Source organism: Protopterus annectens, chromosome 2.part0, assembly GCF_019279795.1.
Source record: "Protopterus annectens isolate FY-2018-M chromosome 2.part0, PAN1.0, whole genome shotgun sequence".
NCBI lineage: Eukaryota > Metazoa > Chordata > Ceratodontiformes > Protopteridae > Protopterus > Protopterus annectens.
Window position 1 is genome coordinate 625,384,069 of NC_056728.1, and position 15,802 is coordinate 625,399,870.

A 15,802-nucleotide genomic window follows, 5' to 3' on the forward strand; every position below is an offset into this window, starting at 1 on the left:
CCTCTCTCACGGGAAGAAAAAAAAAAAACACTTTTTTCCTCATTACAATTTTTGCAGATACAAGCAAACCAGAAAAGTACCACTGAGCTATTAGACACTATAGAAACATCAAACAACAGTAAGACACAATTGCATAGTAACTACAGTGCACACTTTCTGGAAAGATAGCTACTGAGAGATCCAAGTGTAATGGTAGAAAATGGAAACAATAAAACATTATACAGCACTGAACAGCGAGTAACTGTGTAATCTTAAAGAAATGAGATTACCAGGAATATATTACTGCAAAACCACTGGACGGTTACTGTCCTGAATAACTAGTACTGCTGTATTAGGCTCTTTATTTAAGGTCTTGTGAATGTTCCATTACTGAAAAGTTTTGGTGTGTGTATATATGTATGTATGTATGAGTGTGTCCACACCCAAGCTAAATGTATACAAATCTTGATGTTTCATATACCATAATGAATGTTAAGTTAATGAAAACAATCTACTGTGTAAGAATGTATACAACTCAACATTATAAGAGCAGACTAAATCCTGACTTACAATGTCAACATACCACACATAAAACTGAGTTAAAAATAATCTGCATCTTTAATTCCAGTTTGCATCTTCCATAGAAAACTCTCCACAGAAATATACTTTTTGGTCTTCAAAGTAAAATAAGATTCTACATCTGTCTTGCGATAGACCATCCAACTTAAATGTCAAAATAAATAAAGGGAGAGGCACAGCAGATGCAGGAAATGCCTGCGAACCAGGGAACAATCTTCAGCAGACTTCTGCTATACGAAGCATACAAGTATGATTAAGCACAACATACAACGTACAAGAACTGCTCTCTTCCAAAGTACTGCCTTTTGAGTGAGTGGCTTTATGTCAGGAGTTCAGCTACTAGGCAAGGAACCAAGTTTTCTAAAGAAAACTATTTTTGAACTACTCAACAAACCTCCTTTGCACATTTAGGGCCGTTTGCCAAACCAAGTTTCCAAATCAGCAGCATTCCACAGCTTAAAAGTATAAGGGTACTGCTTTTAATCGCATTAAAACAAAAATCACTACTTGTGACAGTTTCTATGTAAGCCAATGATTTACATAAACAGCAAATTTATGCTGCCTGAAAGATAAGCTGATGCCCCCAAATTTATTCAGTGTTCTAAAAGGACTTCAGTATTCCACTCTGCATGATGGACTGCCTACCACTTTACTGTAAAAGTATAAACAATTTTTGGACAAATGTAGGGGCGAGTCTAACATTTAACAATGCCACTCAATATTTATATAACTTCACTGGAACACTCTTTCCAACTATTTTTGTAGTGTAGGACAGAGAGGAATTAACATTCAGTAAAAACAGGAAATCAAGCAAGTCTCAAAATACCAAACAATAATGCTACAGTACTGAAAACTTAGCAGAAATAAAATTCAAGGTTTGTGATACAGATATCCCTCCATCATACTGTTCTGCAGAAATTTGTGATATAAATGTATGCTTTTTAAACGAGAACCAAGGCAAACTTGTGAGTTACAACATGACTGAATGAGCACTGATATAACCAGCTACAAATAGCATCAATTGCGAATGCAGCCAAAAGACCAATTGCTTACTGTACCAAAACACACTGTACTTATACAACACAGCAGGTACAAGCTTAGGTCGTGTACTTCATTACTTAGTGATACAGTCACTTGGCATAAACTTTAAATGTTACTTACATTGTCAAATAACAAATTCAGAATAAAATAACAGATAAGCAACCACTCAGTACATCAGTTAATGTTAAACGAGATTCTCTGCCATAAATGGAACACCAAGGTACATCCTTCTTGTGACTTCTCCTGTTGCTTCTCTCTAAATCTTGAGCCCAAAGAATGAGAGGGGAATGTCCCTAACATGTATGTGGTGTCCGTGAGTTAAGAGCTAAAGTGTACATAACAATCCTAGAATACCTATTACTTGAACAAGAGTAATTTGCATGTTCTGCAACCCGACTCAAAGCTGGTACTAGTTCAAAAGAGACAAGGCATGGACTGCCCGAATAATCATCATCTGATGACATAAAAAGAAGAATCTTGGATAGAATTCCTGAAATTCCCTCTGACACCAAAACTGACTATTTTGTCTTTGTATCTAGGTAACAGCCCATGAAATTCAAGCACTGGGTTGGAGGCAGATGGGACTCTACAAATTTTACAGTGATCACCAAGTAACGAAAATGTGAAACAGAGGTACGCATGTAATACTGGTTAACATTCTAACCAAAGAGATAGAAGGTACAGGTTTGATTCTGACCTCCAATTATTAGCTAGCCTTGTAATTGTATGCAGACAGATAGACTGGTATGCACCTATGAAGAAGTCTGCCATCCAAGCAGGGAGGTACACACAGAGAGGTGGCACTACTACTAAATTTACTTCATGAACAATCTTGACTTGAAGGAGAGGTTAAACATCAGAATTCTGAATTTGTAACATTTAGTTTCAGATCAAAAACACCTGAATCTCCTTGGAACTTCATGACTTTTTTATACAAGGTATAAAAAGCACATCCAATCAGATGACGGGTGAACATATGCAAGGTCTACTTTGGGACGAAAATGTTTAGGCCCCTCAAGTCCAGTCTAGGTCTTTATCTTCTGCATCTTCTTTGTAACTAAAAGGAACATGAAACAGTACAGGAGTCCCTGATGGCAGGACCTCCTGGACAGCTTTTTTTTCTTTTCTTCTTTTTTTACTCCCACTACCGGTCATGCATGAGTCCCCTTCCAGCCAACTGACCCATTTGTTCCCAATCACTTGGGTGAGGGCTGAATGGGAGGGACCCATCAGACAGAGTTTAAGTCTTTTCTATATGTATGCCCTAGTTCATGTATACGCCTGGTGAAGGGCAGAGGAGGGGCATGCCACAGGTTGACAGTGGAGATCTCCTCACTTCTGCAAAGGGAATTCCCTCCAAGCATTCCTACTCCTCCTCTGGAAGTATGACGTTATGAGAGTATGAGAGGCAGTTTCTCCCATCTCCACCAGAGAGACTGTACCACCGAATCTGTCCCTGAGGGTGTGCAACCCTTCCCAACCCCATGAAGAGGGGAGTAGGACATGCCCTTTATCAACCTCCCTTTCCCAGCATGACTATTAGTGGGGTAGCTAATTGAAATCTGACTGCCAGGGATGCAGTCACAACTCAATCACTCTGCTCTATGCATCCAAGCACAGATAGCTCTTTTCTAGAGCAACACCTGCACCTCATTCGTTGTCTGACCTTTCTGTCAAGATACAACATTTGGCAAGGGTATAAAACAGGACATACAGAAGAGGCAGGAGTACTTAAGACAGACACTGGCTACTAAATCCTTTCCTATGCACTGGCAACAGTGCTAAACCAAAAAGCTGTATAGAGGAACCTCTTTTCTCTCTCCCCAAACCTCCATCTGGGGTGGTCAAGACAGCAGTCAAGAGAGCTGTCACAGCCTTCTTAAAAGTGGCATAAACAACACTCCACATCCTTTCTGGTATTCAAAACAATTATGATATTTAAGAAACTTGCTGCAGGAAGGAACCATATGCCTTGACAGAACCATGATTTCTGCTCACTTTTCTGCTTTATTTTTCAAGGTGAGATTTCATACTCACAGCAGTAAGGGTTTGCTCCTTTTTTTCCCTTCATAAATTAAGAGCTCAGTTTCCAGACTAAATAGCAAATATCCTTTAAATCCAACTTCACTGAAGTGCTTAAGTTCAAAGCATCTGAACAATAAAATGTTACTATTATAATAAAGATAAGAAAACAGTACAACTGACCCCCCAAAAAAACAATAAAATATTTAAACAATCAATACATAAATAAGACCTCAGTTGATAAATATTTAAAAAAACAACATGCAAATGGTCAAGAAGACCTTTATTAATCAATTAAGTACAATTTAATGACCCTCAAAAGGAAGTCAAGTGTGGCACAACCTCAAAGCCACTGAAATAAAACTCCAGAAAGTGTGGCACATGGTAGGTAAATAAATAGCAGATGGTTTAAGTCACACCTGAGGAACTATCAGAAGCATCTGGGAGGCAAACAGCAACACCCAAGTTGGCAGTACAGGATAACCACCTTCAGGTAATAGACAAATAATACAACATTAACACCATGAAAATAAAAGTGGACTCAAACAAGGACCAGTGCAATCTCTGCAACACAGTGGTAATGTCTGAGTAACACCGCCTAGTTGGCCTATGCCTAAGGCCGGCCATGGCCCAGGGTAGAGAGAATTGCAGCAGTTGAGGTGGGAAGACATCAAAGTACAACTGACTAAGCAAGATATGCTCTTGAGGCACGAAGTGTTTGATTCTGCAGATGTTCCTCAGATAGCAGCAACATGACCATATCATGGTGAATACACAGTCCCTGAATGTCAAATTATTGATGATGACACCATGTCTATTGCCATCACAAATAATGAAAGGAAAAAAAAGTGTGGACTTACACCCTGCAAGTCACCATCTTGACCAATGGCATTAAAAATCCCAAGCTGACATGGTTTTAACACTGGTCAACCTATTTTCACTTTTGTAAATTAATACACACACACTGACATTACTGATCAAGTTCTGTAAATTTAACACTTCTACACCTTTCTCATACCTAGGCACTTTGAAAAGACTTTTCCTTTGAATGAACATGGTTCAGGAAGAAGTAAATTCAATGTTATTTCTGAAAAAAAAAAATTAAACTGGCACATAATGTAATCTTGTTCTTGTTGAAAAAAAGACAACCTACTGACTCAAACTCAGAAATTCTGCATGCTGGAAATCGTAACTTCCAAGAAAAAAATATAATCTTACTTGAAATCAAACACTCTAATGGAAACAGAGTTAACCTCACCTACAATGAAGACTCCTGAGAAAGCTGCATGGCACAACCAGCCAAGCTAATGACTAACGTTTGAACACATAATAAAGAGAATGGTCAAAACTAAAGCCCTAACCATGTCCCAAGTGATAAGAATTTGATTAGCAGCTTGAGTACTTGACTGTGATGGGTGTGCCAATCCTGAGATGAGGGTGGGGAGGAAAGTGCAGTTATGTAAATAAACTTACCGTAACAGCAGATGTTTGAATAGATCACAGTTGCAGTAGCATATAGTTGTATGAGATGTAGCCTGTCAATGATCAGACATCTGGCTATTATAAGAAAGCCTTCAGGGGGACCTCCAAACAAACCATATGTCCCAGGAAACTCAAGGCCATGCTGGTATAAAGCAGATACACGGGCCCCAGAATTCAGTGCTTTCCTGCCTTTCAGAAAAAGGAAGGCTTTGTTATACAAAATAACCAGACAAGGCTGCAATTTTATACATTTATATGCTACGAGAAAAGGGGGGGGGGTAGTAAAGGAATTCCCACCTTGGCCAAAAAATACTTCCAGTAAGAACAACAACACAGACAAGATTATGGGCTAGGAAGGGGGACAGCAGTACTGGAACAGTGATCTCTTCAAACTACTGTTACTTTACTTGCAGAACTGTACATCTTCAACATTTAGATCACCACTGCAGTAGTATATAGCTATATGGGACGACTAACAAAGCTTATATTACTAGAGAGGAGGGAGAAGGCTCAGAATCAAGGAACCCTTGGACTAGGAAATCCTGACCTTGCCTTGGAAAAAGAATCAATTTGTAATGGTTAGTGACGGTGCATACAGATGACCAAGTAGCTGCTTTTAGAAGAGTTCTAGAGCCCACCCCTTTCCAAACTGCCCCAGAAGTAGGCAGAGTTCTGGCACAGTGAGCTTTGACCTTTTGAGGTAGGGTCTTGCCAAGATTAGAACAACAGAGTTGGGCAACCATTTAGAATTTGTTTCAACCCTGTTTGACCTTCATTTTTTCCATCAAGCAAAATAGTTGGTCAGAAGCTCTAAAGTCTTTTGCTCTCTCAATGTAGTATGCGAGTTGTCTGTGGACATTTAGAGTACATAAGATTCTCTTTTTCCTCTGCTCTTTGGTTCTAGAATGAAAGAGATCTAGAAATGGGAAAGACTGATTTAAAGTAAATCCAGAAAACACTTTTGGCATGACTGATGGGTTGGGTTCTACTCTCTTTCTATGAAATATGAGAAAGTGATGACTGACCAAAAGACCATGCAAAGCAGGCACTCTTCTATCTGAATTCAAAATAGTAAGTATAACAGTTTTTTCAACTCCAGAATTTTAATGTTAGCTTGAAGAGATGGTTCAAAAGTTGGAAAAGTAATTTTTTAAGACAAAGTTGAGATCCCAAGGGGGGGGGGGGTTCTACTTGATTCTGATGTGAACATAATGCAACCATTTTTTCAAAATTGATTCTAAAGGCAGACTAGCAGAAAACACCAAAAGATGAATTTGTACAGAATAAGGAATGCCTGATTTGAGCAATTCACACACACAGTGAAGTCAGAGGGCCTTAAGCCTAAAATGGACCTTGGTTCTTCTTCTGGCACTACCTAGAAAATCTCTTCCACTTAGCTAAACAGGATTTTCTAGTAGCTGTTTTTTTAACCTCCTTTAATACCTGTTGTATACCTAAAAAGGATCAAAATTCTATCATCCAAGCAGTTAAATGACGTTTCTGTAGACTGCGGTTTGCCTTTGTGAGTAGAACCATTTTAATTGCCCATGGCCATTTTCATGAGAAGGGAGAGCAAATGTTGTCTGGGACAAAAGGGAGCTATCAAGATTATTTCTGAAGACTCCTTTTGGATCTTTAAAAGAACTCTGGTTATCACAGGAAAGATATGATGGCATATAGAAACATTCCTGTCCATTTGAAAGAAAAAGCCATCTGTCTACCAGGTCTTCCTGCAAGGTTTTTGGGAGTTGATTTTTTTTCAGCTCTCTCTTGTGAAAGGAGGTCACTAGATGTATTTGGGAAATTCTCAATGGGCAGATACCTTCATGGAAGAACCCAGTGTATAAATTCCATTTGAGGGGGTCTGTCTAGATCTCCTCAGCATGTATGCCACAGTGTTCTGCACTGAAAGGATAGACTGTTTTGATTTGCAAGTTCCCAGACTATCATGGCAATCCTGCCCAGGGGGGTAAGACCTGGTCCCACCTTGTTTGTTTACATCCCACACCACAATGGTGTTTTCTGTGATTACCAAAACAGGTCCTGGAGTCCATAAATGATTCAAGGTCTTTAAAGTATTTATTAATGCCATCATTTTATTTGACACTTATGTGATTCTTCTTGAAATGATAGTCCCAAAGACCCTATTCACGGATTTCCATAGATACAGCACCCCCCCCCAAGCAAAGTATGAAGCATCAGTGGTTACAGACTGGAAGGGGGGTACAGGATAAAATGGAAGACTTGGATTCAATACTGTTTGGGGTTTTCATTGTAATAGGTCTTTCCTGATAAGTCAGCACTTGAATCTGGAAAGATGGAGGCTGTTGGTGATGAATCTACACTGACTTGAGAAACCACTTAACTTTCTACATAACTTTTACAGTGGAATCATCTGGATAGAAGAGGCCAAGTATCCTCAAATCCTGAGATATTCCCCTTGCTGCAGTTAACTGCTGAGAAAACTGAAGGAAATGGATACAATAAAAATGTATTTTCTAAGGGAATACAAGCCATCATTGGAGATGTGTCTAGCTGGCAATCTAAAAATGTTACTCTCTGAGAAAGAATAAGAGGTGACTTCTCCATACCGAGGTGAAAACATCAGTTTCGAAACAAATTACTAACAAAAAGCAGATATTCTTGACAATTCTGAACAGTGCCGGCAAAAATAAAAAAGCTGTCTAAATAGGGAAAAAATATGACCACCACTGCAGCCACAGAAAGGTCAAAGTGTAAAAAAGAGAATTGAAAATGTGAACCAGACACTGAAAACCTTAAAAAGCATCTGAAGTTTATGTGAATGGGTATGTGGTGATAAGAGTATTTCATAAGTCATCAAAAACACAGAGAAGAATCATGTTAAGAGGAAGAGACTTAACAGTGAGCATTCTGTATTTTGGAACATTTAAGAAATACAAGTCCAATACAGGTCTTCAGGGTCACTGTTTTTTGGGGCACTAGAAAAACTCTTGAATAAAACATTTTTCCTTTTTGAGAATCTGGGACTGACTCTGAGAGACCCTGAACTAAGATAAGGGAAATGATGGGAGGAAAGCGATGGGTCTGATTTTCTGGGTGTGGAAGGAAAGAGTCCCACTGTCACCTGTATCCATTTTGAATAATTTCCAGTACCAGAGAGTCTGCAAAGTGGAAGACAAAGAGAAAGATTTACTGCAATAGCGAGAGTGTGGCCAGGGTGGAGAGAAGAGGAGGTTAGAAGAAAAACAGAGCAAGGCATTTTTTTTTTTTGGATTGTGATTAGGCCTGGCCTGCACCTCCTTTTTTCTTTGAGTTGCCATACCACTGTTTCTTGAACTACTGTTTCCCAGATTTGAGTTGGAAGGTCTTAAAAGGTTTTCTATAAAAAGGCCCAAGACTGTAAAGGAAATACCTGTTAACTTATGAATGGGAGATTGAAATATTTATTTGAATCCTTGGATGAGTTTATCTCATTTAACCTTTTGAAAACTTCAGGTGAAGTATCAGAAAGTACTTCTTTGCCCAAGGGAGCATTAAGAATTTTTGACTTAATATCTTCATAGCAGATTCTAGGATCTGAGCTATGCATATCTGCACATAACTGGTCCAGTCACAGCTGGTAAACATAGTGCATAAGCAGCATCATATGAACAATTTAAAGAATGCTTAGCAATTTGACTCACAGAAGAAATCATGCTGAGTAAGGCGGATTTGGTGTTAGAAGAGAGCAAGTCAGCAATGGTCTTACTCATGGCAGCAAAAGTTACCAGTACTAAATGTTTTGTCATGTGAGCCTGACAACCAAACATTCTAAATGCTAGGATAAAAGATGTGTAACTTTTTTTCCCTGTACCAGTCAAAAGCCCTTCTATCCCTAACAAAAGATGCAGGATTACAAGCAGTAAGGTGTTTAGAACTGGAAACCTTAGCTAAGAAAATCACCCATGGGTCAGACATAGGTTTACGAAATAAGAACTTATAGGACTGCAGTACTTTGGAAAGCCTGTCACTGGTTTTGGGTGCAAGGGTTAATCATCAGGAGTAGTACATACAACATTAAAAGGCATCCTACAGAGCACAAATGACAGAAGGGATGGCCAAAGTCCTAGTAGTCTCTACCTGCAAAAGATAACATCTTTTTTGAGTCTCGCTCATTTCTTTTTTTTCCCAGTGAAAGAATCCTTCATCCTACCTACAGTGTCTAAACTTGAAATTTCTTCTCTAGTAGAACTTAAATAAATATCTTCCTCAGATTATAGAGGATTTGGAGAAGACACGACACAGGCATAGTCCAGCACAACTTCTTCGGTGTTAGAGTTACTACCTGAAAGTGAGGGAGAGCTTTTCCTTTTTAAAATGAGAAGAAACAGGGAAAGCAGACTGCAATGTCTGCAAAGCCTTAAAAAGGCCTTTGGCAAAGGAATACCCATTTCTCCTTACACTCATTTGTAGATGGAGTTTGAGGAGAAACACGTTTAAAAATTTTAACTCTTAAGGAGTCTCCAAAGATAAACTCAGTCATATTTCTCATATGGTTTTCACTACAGGAAACCAGTGCTTCCTCCTTCACAGTCACTTGACGGATACTGTCTAACCCTTCTGAAATCACTGAGCGAGGTCCTCCCTACTTGGTAATATGCATATGTCCAACCCCTGAGGATGTGGCAGACTGTTCACCCTTAACAGCATTCCCCAGGAAAAGCATGAGAGAGGTCAGAAGAGAGAGAGAGAGAGACTGACAGTCCAAGGACTCCCATAAAGACACAGCGGAGTCATCTGTTGGGGGACAGAAGGTGAAGCAGAACCCACTTCAGAAACCTCTTTAGCCATCTTTTTCTTATGCGCAAGAAGAGGGACATCAGAGGTACTGGCACTGGTGTACATATTTGTTTTCAAGAAGGTCTTAAGCTATTATTCTCTATAAAAAAGATGTTAATGGTGCTAAGATGGCTTCTGATAGCTTTAAAGTCAAGCAGATACTACATGAGTAAACATCTTGTAGCTCTTCTAAACAAAATAATCAATCTGTGTAGGAATCTTTATAAGGAGTTTACCTTCCACATAGACACTTCCCTTTTCTACTAGACATAAGCAACAACAATATACAACTTTCTCCCAAAAATGGAAGGAAAATCCAAAAAGGGGTTACTTATCTGCCCAAAAGATCAAGATGGAATTTGACTGATTATTTCAATGGCAAAAAGTTCTGAATTTTGGCACCCACACATTTTATGCTATGCCCTCATCCTTCCGTGGATGTACAGCGTGTGTGGAAGGTGTCCAAATATTTTTGTATTATGGCTGGACATTCGATCTTTGGTAAGATACATTTCATATAGCTGTATACTACTGCAACAGTGATACTACAAAGGTGCCCTCCGATAAGGGCTAGGATCCAAATGCAAGGCTTGCATGTAGGTGTTAGGATTCGCAAAGCCACCAGTAGATGGCAGACTTCATACGGGGCATGCAGCATCAAGCAACCATGAGAAGGCGTCACTGTGAGCAACTATGGTGATGCACACTCCCTGTCTTCCTGCCAAGGGCAGGATTAAAAAATAACATATACCAGTGTTTCTAGAATGCTGGCAAGGGCATAAAGCACTCTCACAGCTGTCTGAATGAGGCCTCCGTTAGACATATATCATCCTGATCCTGTGTAAAAATCCTAAGATAACGGGGATGAGTGCGTCTGACTGGAACAGAGGAGGGATAACAATCAACAGGAACAGGTAAACACAACACAGAAAAAAAGCAACTTTGCAGTAATCATAAAAGGCTAGTTATGTCAGACCCAAACGTTGGGGAGGGGGAGGGGAGCAGCTTCCACAACACCAGTGAACTTGGTTTCTCCAGATAAAGAAAGGGCTAGAATCACAAAGCCAGAACCAACAGAAGGTGGGGCAATTAAGTCACAATTCTGTACACAAAATTTCGGAAGTAAAATTTTTCAAGTAGGCTAGTCACCAATTTGTTCCAACTGTGGATACTCTAAATGAAACAGATCTCTTTACCTGTCTAACATTGCCCCTCTTCCCATCACATCCAAATATAGTCTAAATGCAGCCCCAACAATGCTGCCATAGGCAAGATATCAAAACGATCTTATAATAATCACTGAAGAGCTGTTTCATGTGGAACTGTTAGAGGGTTAAAGCCCAGAAGCAAATACTCAAGAAGGAAGGAGTAGAACTTGGAGAAGAAAAAAACAGCTGAAGATTCTAAGCCACAATATGGTGGGCAAACACATTCTTATCTGTCCTGTCTCCTTCATATACAATTCTGTCAGATGGCCAAGTGGAAAACCAAGGCCTCCTGGGACAAAGAAGGTCCCCTGAGGCCATATGATAAGCCTGAATATGTCTGTACAATGTCTTTCTCTAGTCTGCCAGATGTCAATGCAACATAAATCAGCTGTACTGGGTGCAGCAGCAGTCAAGTATAGTTGCCTCCAACCTTCCAAAATAACACACTCTCACATACTGTCTCCAAGAGATAAGAGAGAGTAGTATCATCCTCCAGGAATCACAAGACAAAAAAAATCAAACGACCACATATAACTCACAGCTTCCCTTAACAAGGTACCATTCCTAGAGGAGACAGGAGAAGCAGCAGCCTTCTCAGCTACTCTTGCAACAAGAAAAGGTCCTCCCCTTCAGACTTCCAAAAAGATTTGGCTGGACACAGGAGCCTGTGTCCTTCACCTGCTCTAGACGTTTAATCTCACCAATGCTCCAGATGTCTAATCTCACCGGTGCTCACTGAAGCACATACACGTGATCACAGCAAGTAATGTGTCAAATAGATGAAGCCCAAAGTGCAGCTGTACATATTCAGGAGACAGCTGACAACAAGAGGCCAGGGACAGGCCTACCACAAGCATCCAAATGACATAATTATGAATGAACTCCTGCAGCCAATACACTAGCTATCACCAAGAGTTATAACAACTGGCACAACTCTCACAACGGAGCTATAACAACTCCTGGGACAGGCTTACCTTGTAAGTCCTTTGTTAGGGCTAACTAAAACAGAAAGGCTGAGAAGGCCCAAAGTACCCCAATACAACCAAATGACACTATGGGATGCTTCCCATAATCAGGCTGGATGGATCTGGCACTGGGCTGATCAGATGAGAAGAACACAGCATGAATCCAACACCCTGAAAACTCACACAAATGAAGGTAACTAAGGCAATATAATACTAGCCCACCTGATGGGCTAATGGGTGAGGGCAAGGCAGCAAGTTACCATGCAGGGAACTTAGCAATGCAAAACAATTCTTCAGAATGTCACTTACTACATTCTGCGATAATGCAGAACATTAAAAGTCCTAAAATGTCCAACAGTTTTAACTGCATATGGCTTACAGAAACAATAAGACAATAAGGTAAAATGCCTTCTGTGATATCACATTACTAACAGCCACATTCACACATCCAATTAGGTGAAATTCAGAATAAATTAGAAGTTGCCAACTACAATTAATGACATTATCAGTAGGATATTTAAGAATCAACTTCCAAACTACTCTTTGACCATTCTCAATAAGAGATAAACATCTCTTTTAGACAGTCACTTATGTGACAGTTCAAAAAGTAAAGGACTGAAAACTGTCAGATGACTGTTGCAAGGCAAAAGGAGAAACAATCCTGACTAATACCACAAAATATGGATTAAAAAAATCATAAAAATGAAGGCATTCTTCACAATATAAAATAGTGTACTGGCAACTACAGAGGTAATTGTGTGTAATGCTACCTTTAGGCTCAATTTGTAACGACCACTTAATCAATATTGCTGATGTCCAAGAGACAAGAACCTGTGGGCAAGCATAATGCACAAGTACCACATCACTTTCTCTTCAGTAATGCTGCAAAAGACATTTTATCACCATTAATATGTTAACCCGGCAAGCCTTCAGACTATAACTAGTTCTTTATCTGATGGTGGTAAAATACCATTACTTTTTTAGTCTGCTTCTTAGAGAGGACCACACGTTGCTGTTAGTGCTGTTCATTTGGTACAATACATAGCTCACATCCATCGTGCAGAACTTGTGAGGAAGACCTACTGAAATAACTTAACAAAAAAAAAAAAAAAAAGGTTCTACAACTGTGGAAAGAAGCAATTTACATACCCCAGTGACCAATGACAGTGACCAGCCAGCCACACAGACCTTCTAATGTCAGTCTTTGGTCCTCAACCTCCTGAGCAGCTCCATGGGTAACAGAAAAAGCAGCATGATAAGGTGCTGCAGTATTAAAGCTGCCATGCTAAGCTGTCTTCTAGGCCAAAGTAAGCCTCTATGCAACATGTGGACATGCTCAGCAATTTTAATAACCACATAGTGCTGTTTTTCAGTTACAAATAATACAAGAGTCAAAGCAAAAGTGCAAAAGTTGTGAGGAAGACCTACTGGTATAACATATAAAAAAGGTTCTACAACTGTGGACAACAGCAGCAGTGCACATATTCCAGTGACCATCCAGCCACACTGACCTTCTAATGTCAAAAACATCATACTCAGTCTTCTGCCTTCAATCACTTGTTCTGATCAAGTCTAAGAGAAGCAGTAGCATTATAAGGTACTGCGGTACTAAAGCTGTCAAGTGAAGCTGTCATCAGGGCCACAGTAAGCATCTAAGATACAAATAGGTATGCTCCACAAATTTAAATTACTCAGGTACCTTTGTGGTAACAAAGCTGCAATACCTTTCCAAAAACATTTTATGTAAAACATACACCCTAGGAAATGTACATTAGAATCTGTTGTGCCATACGTGTTTTTGTTTCCATTTTCAAACAATGAATCATAACTGAGAAAAATTAGCAGATTATGCTTTTTGCCTTTCAAAATAATACAAGTTACAATGAAGCTGCACTTTTATTGCACTTTCTCTCAAGATGACCTGCATCCAGTCTGATGAGATGACATGCTGGACAGACTGAAGTGCAACCTTCCTCTTACATTTAAGTCCTTATTATGTCTAACAGCATACAGTTCCTCAGCTATCTGTGGTATGGGATTTTCCCCATCAAAAGTATGCACATTTTGTAGTTTTCTACAATGCATACTTCCCAATATACACTGTCCCTTCTTCTAATTCTTTAACATCTGTACATATCTGTCCCCTAACAAGTTTCTATTTCTTTAAGGCTTCTGCATAGGACTTGTATGCAGTGCAGTGCAATACAAAGTTTTCCAAAGAGTAACACAGCCCTTTTAGTCAGTGGTCCTCTGATAACTCCATTAGGTGATGTCATTGCTGGCCTTCTTGACAAAAATAGTATCTAACTGGGGGCCCAGGTAAATCTTCATCACCATCTGACTCAGGTGGAAAAGAAACAGTCAGATCGATGTACTTCTTGTCTACTGATGGTTTCACAAGCTTGTGCATTCTGAAAACCAGAGGGGAAAAAAGCACAGTTACCAATATGAGTAATTTAAAAATGCATAATTTTAAGCAAAGATAAGCAAAACAATCCTGAGACAGACTTTATATCTACACAACCAAACAGAACAGCAAAATACATATGTGTACCTCACACGCCTATTACACCAATGAAACAGAACATATATATATATATATATATATATATATATATATATATATATATATATATATATATATACATACACACACTGACAGGACAGCTAAACAAGGTTTCTAAAGGGGGTTTATATCACGTTATCGAAAGATGAAAATAGCAAACGCTATTTAATCAAACCTAAAATATCTAAACCACATAATATTGAACATTCAGAACAGCAAATTTTTTCCTTGGGAAAAAATTTGCTATTCCGAAACACATACATACAACATAAGCACACCTAAAAAAACATCAACACACACACATACACTTATAATCCTACAACTAACCCTACACTAAACTATACAGACACTATTATCTATCCACTTATTTTAACCCAAACCCTAACGCTAAGGTCCGTCACTATCGCACACTCACCTAACCCACGCCCTAACCCTAACTCGCTTAACCCGCCCTTAACCCTAATTCACCTAACCCACGCCCTAACCCTAACTCACTTAACCCGCCCCTAACCCTAACTCACCTAACCCGCACCCTAATCCTAACAATCACACAATCACACACTTACCTGAACTTGACCCGTAAATTTCCACCACAGCGCTGAAAATAGTGAAGCCACAGAACCAGCCAACCGAATTCTTTCCCTAGGAAAGAATTCGGTGTTCTGCAGCTTTGCTATTTTTAGCATTCACTCAAAATGTGTCGATATTAGAACATTCGAAGTTTTAAAACTTTGATGTTCTGATATAGACCCTCTAAAGGCACCCCCAACATCTCAGATGGCAAGTTCTCAAGTTCTACATTGTGATGTTAGCACATTCCATGTCAAAAACCTAGATACATTTTTTTTTTCATTTTATTTACTTTTGTTGTTTCCTATTGTCTGCCATCAGGAAGGTCCCAGTACCTCCTTCAAACTATGAAACTACACAGGAGAGGCGCTAGGGACAGCATTGAGTAAATCACTTAAAAAGACAGTGTTCCCAGGTTGCCCATAAAAAGATGTCCAAAGGACTTACCTGGTTAAGAAATATATAAAAGTTAACTACGATATTGTGCCATCTTGATGAGAAGACAGATTTTTACTTGTCTATCCTACCGTCCACACACAGTGTGCAGATTTGCCAACACTCCTCTGTCACTTAGCCTGTGTTAGTGCAAC

At 39.3% G+C, this 15,802-nt stretch overlaps 1 protein-coding gene across 1 annotated transcript in view; it reads right to left on the minus strand.

Moving 5' to 3' along the window:
* Nucleotides 1–573: 573 nt before the first annotated feature.
* The window catches only part of UBA6 (ubiquitin like modifier activating enzyme 6), a 2,440,735-nt gene continuing 2,425,506 nt past the window's right edge, over nt 574–15,802 (minus strand). Inside the window, exon 32 of the mRNA XM_044060993.1 lies at nt 574–14,487. Within this exon, the coding sequence (XP_043916928.1) occupies nt 14,349–14,487 (139 nt within the window). The 3' untranslated portion in view covers nt 574–14,348. The remainder of the gene's footprint in view (nt 14,488–15,802) is intronic.